Source organism: Hippopotamus amphibius, chromosome 6 (assembly GCF_030028045.1).
Source record: "Hippopotamus amphibius kiboko isolate mHipAmp2 chromosome 6, mHipAmp2.hap2, whole genome shotgun sequence".
In the NCBI taxonomy this organism is placed as follows: Eukaryota; Metazoa; Chordata; class Mammalia; order Artiodactyla; family Hippopotamidae; genus Hippopotamus; species Hippopotamus amphibius.
In genome coordinates, this window is record NC_080191.1 from 81,279,105 (window position 1) to 81,282,440 (window position 3,336).

At 41.7% G+C, this 3,336-nt stretch overlaps 1 protein-coding gene across 1 annotated transcript; it reads right to left on the minus strand.

Moving 5' to 3' along the window:
• Positions 1 to 441: 441 nt before the first annotated feature.
• LOC130855979 (dnaJ homolog subfamily A member 2-like) lies at positions 442 to 1,768 on the minus strand. The gene has a single exon (XM_057740124.1). It carries the CDS (start codon positions 1,693 to 1,695, stop codon positions 460 to 462), a length of 1,236 nt encoding a protein of 411 aa, XP_057596107.1. The 5' UTR covers positions 1,696 to 1,768; the 3' UTR covers positions 442 to 459.
• Between the last annotated feature and the right edge of the window lie 1,568 nt (positions 1,769 to 3,336).

Here is a 3,336-nt window from a genome sequence, read left to right on the forward strand (position 1 = left end):
TTTCCATGCATCTAAATGATAGATACAGGCTATGAAATTCTTTATTCTATTTGTAGCAGCTTATGCAGGTGCAGCCAAACACAAAGCTTCAGGACAAATTGTACACAAACTTTACAGTGTGGGATTTGAATTTAAAATATGAAACATAAAATCTACACAAAACTGATAAAAATCAAGCACAGATACCAGGACTGAGACTTATAACCCATGTGTGAAAGGGAGTCTTGTTTCCTTTCAGGTGCTTTATTCTGCTACAGAACAGTCGAAATGAAGATGTAAAGCTTTGTGGTTAGTTTAAATTATACACTCTGTAGATACTATACCAATTTTAAAAGTTACACATAGACCAACAGATGTCCATCAGTTCATCTGGACTGACCAGACTCTCCAGCTGGATCGCTGAAAACAAACCAGGCAAATGTGGAAAGAAAGTCCACCTGTGCAATCTGTTTGCAGAGTTTACTGATGGGCACATTGCACTCCTGGTCCATGATGGCTACTGCTTTCTTCATCAGAGCTATCATTATAGGCTTCACGCCTCTGACCACCTCCTGAGCCCCAAGTGCTAGCAAATTCTTGAAGCTCTACCTCTTCTGTGTCTCCAATAATGTTTGGAACTTCTGGTCTAGATGGCAGAAGATCTTCTAATTCAGAAAGCTTGTCTTGGTTGATCCAGTTGTTTTCAGGAAACTGCACATCAAACTTTATGTAAAGATCACCTTTTTCAAAGGGATTATGATACTGTGGCAATCCTTCACCTCGAACTACACGGACACATCCTGGTTCAATTACTTTGCCAGGAGGATATTTCACCACAATCTGATGTCCATCAAGGTGCTTAAATGTGAACTGAAATCCACATAGAGCTTCAACAAGTCCTATCTTGTATGTCATGCGCAAATCATTTCCATCTCTCTGGAACACCTCATGTTCTTTTTCTTGTAGCAAAAGAACAATGTGTCCTGGTTCCACTCCTGGGGCCTGGTCTGCTTCCCTGGTAAATGTAATCCTCTGTCCATGTTTCATGCCTTTGTCTACGTGGACTTCAAGAATCTTGACTTCTTTAATCACCTTCTTCCCTTCACATTTTTTACAGCGGTCCTTTTCATTAATTACCTCCCCTTCTCCATGACAGTCAGAACACACAGACTGCATCTGCTGCACCATTCCTGGGGCCAGCTGTCTGATCATGATGCATACACCTCGACCCCAACAAGCGCTACACTTCTGAACAGCTCCAGACTTTCCACCTTGGCCACTGTATGCACTACAGAATACATTCTTGCTAAGTTGTAGTTTGGTTGTCTTGCCATTATACAGATCTTCTAAAGATACTTTGAGTGGATGCATCATGTCTTCTCGTCTTCTGCCATTTCGACTTCTGCTCCGGTTGCCCATGAAGCCGAACAATCCCCCACCAAAAATGTGAGAGAAAATATCATCCATGGCACCACCTCCGCCGCTACCTTCCCGAAGACCTTGTTCTCCATATCTGTCATATAGTTTGCGCTTCTCAGGATTTGATAGTACTTCATATGCAAAACTTATTTCTTTGAATTTGTCACCAGCGTTTGGATTCTTATCAGGATGATATTCCTTGGCTAACTTTCTGTATGCCTTCTTCAGCTCGTTCTCGCTGGCGCCGGGCGGGACGCCCAGGATGTCGTACAGCTTCGTGTCGGCCACGTTCGCCATGGCGGCCAGCCGGGCAGCGCTCAGGGAGGAAGGCGGCGGAACGGGCGGAGCGGAGCCGGGGCCACAGCGGGGGCGGCGGCGGCGGCGCAGGCGGAGCGAGAGGATTATATGTTTAACATGTATTAGTATGTACGTGTTAACCCCAATAACCTAATTGATCCATTCCTCCCAGCTTTCCACTTGGTTAATCATAAGTTTGTTTTCTACGTCTGTGAGTGTCTGTCTCCATGGAAATGTGTTCACTAGTGTCAGCTTTTAAATAACACCTATAAATGCTATCATATGATATTTGTCTTTTTCCTTCTGACTTTCTTCAAGCAGTCTGATTCTCTCTAGGCTCATCTATGGTCCTGCAAAGGGTTTTGTTTTATTGTTTTTTTTGTGACTAATATTGCTTTGTCAGCTTATATCACTTCTTCTGTGTCCATTCATGTGCTGATGGACCATTTGCTTACATTCATGTCTTGGCTATTGTAAATATCGTTGCAGTCCAAGTTTGGGTGCCTGTGTCTTTTCATTCTGGTCTCTTCAGGTTGTAGGTCCAGTAGTGGGTCTGCCAGATCATATGGTAGCTCAGTTTTTACCTTCTAAAGGCACCTCCATTCTATTCTCATTACTGGCTCTTATCAATTTACACCCCACCTACAGAAGAGAGGGTACATACTTCTCCCCAACCCCTTCAACATATACTGTTTGTAGACTTTTTACTGAATGCCATACTGAGTGTTGCAAAGGGATATCTTATTGTAGTTTGGATTTGCGTATGTGTAATAATTGGTGATGTTGAGCATTTTTTCATGTCCTTTTTGAAAACAAAGTGTGGGTAAAATTTACCTCTGTAAATTGTCTTCTTGAAAGTTTGCCCTTTTTGCACTTTTTTGTCGGTTCCCAGCCCATGAGATTTTTTGAGGGCAGGTGTCTTTACAAACCTGCAGTCCTTGTGAATATTAAGTGCCCATTTGCACTGGATTTAAAGCTGCTGTGGCAGGAAACTTCCACAAGGAGGCAGAATGTCTGCATTCCCAACTCTGGTTACTAGGGCAGCAGAGCCTTCCTAGAGGTCCCATTCCTAGGTTCTGAATTAGAGTGGAATGTGTCAGAACAAAGCCCCCAAAACTCAGGTCTCAATTTTTGTTTTCTATTAGCATAAATTTGCTTACAATGTTGTGCTTTTCTCTAGGTGTACTGAATTTGGTCATTTATACATATACCTGTACCCATCTTAGAATCCTGTTCTCATATAGCTTATTACAGAAGGCTGTGTAGAGCTTTTGTGGTATATGGTGGTCTTTGGTGCTTATATATTTAATATGTATTAGTATATTTCTGTTAACCCCAATATCCTAATTTATCCATTCCTCCCAGGTTTCCTCTTGGTTAACCGTAAGTTTGTTTTCTACGTCTGTGAGTATCTATCTCTGTGGAAATGTGTTCGTTGGTGTCTACATTTAAATAACACCTATAAATGATATCACAGGATATTTGTCTTTCTCTTTCTGACATTCTTCACATAGTCTGATTATCTCCAGGCTCGTCTACGGTATTGTTTTTTGTGGAGAATATTTATTTTGTGAACATATACCATTTCTTCTGTGTCCATTCATTGGTTGATGGACATTTTGTTTACTTTGATTTCTTTTC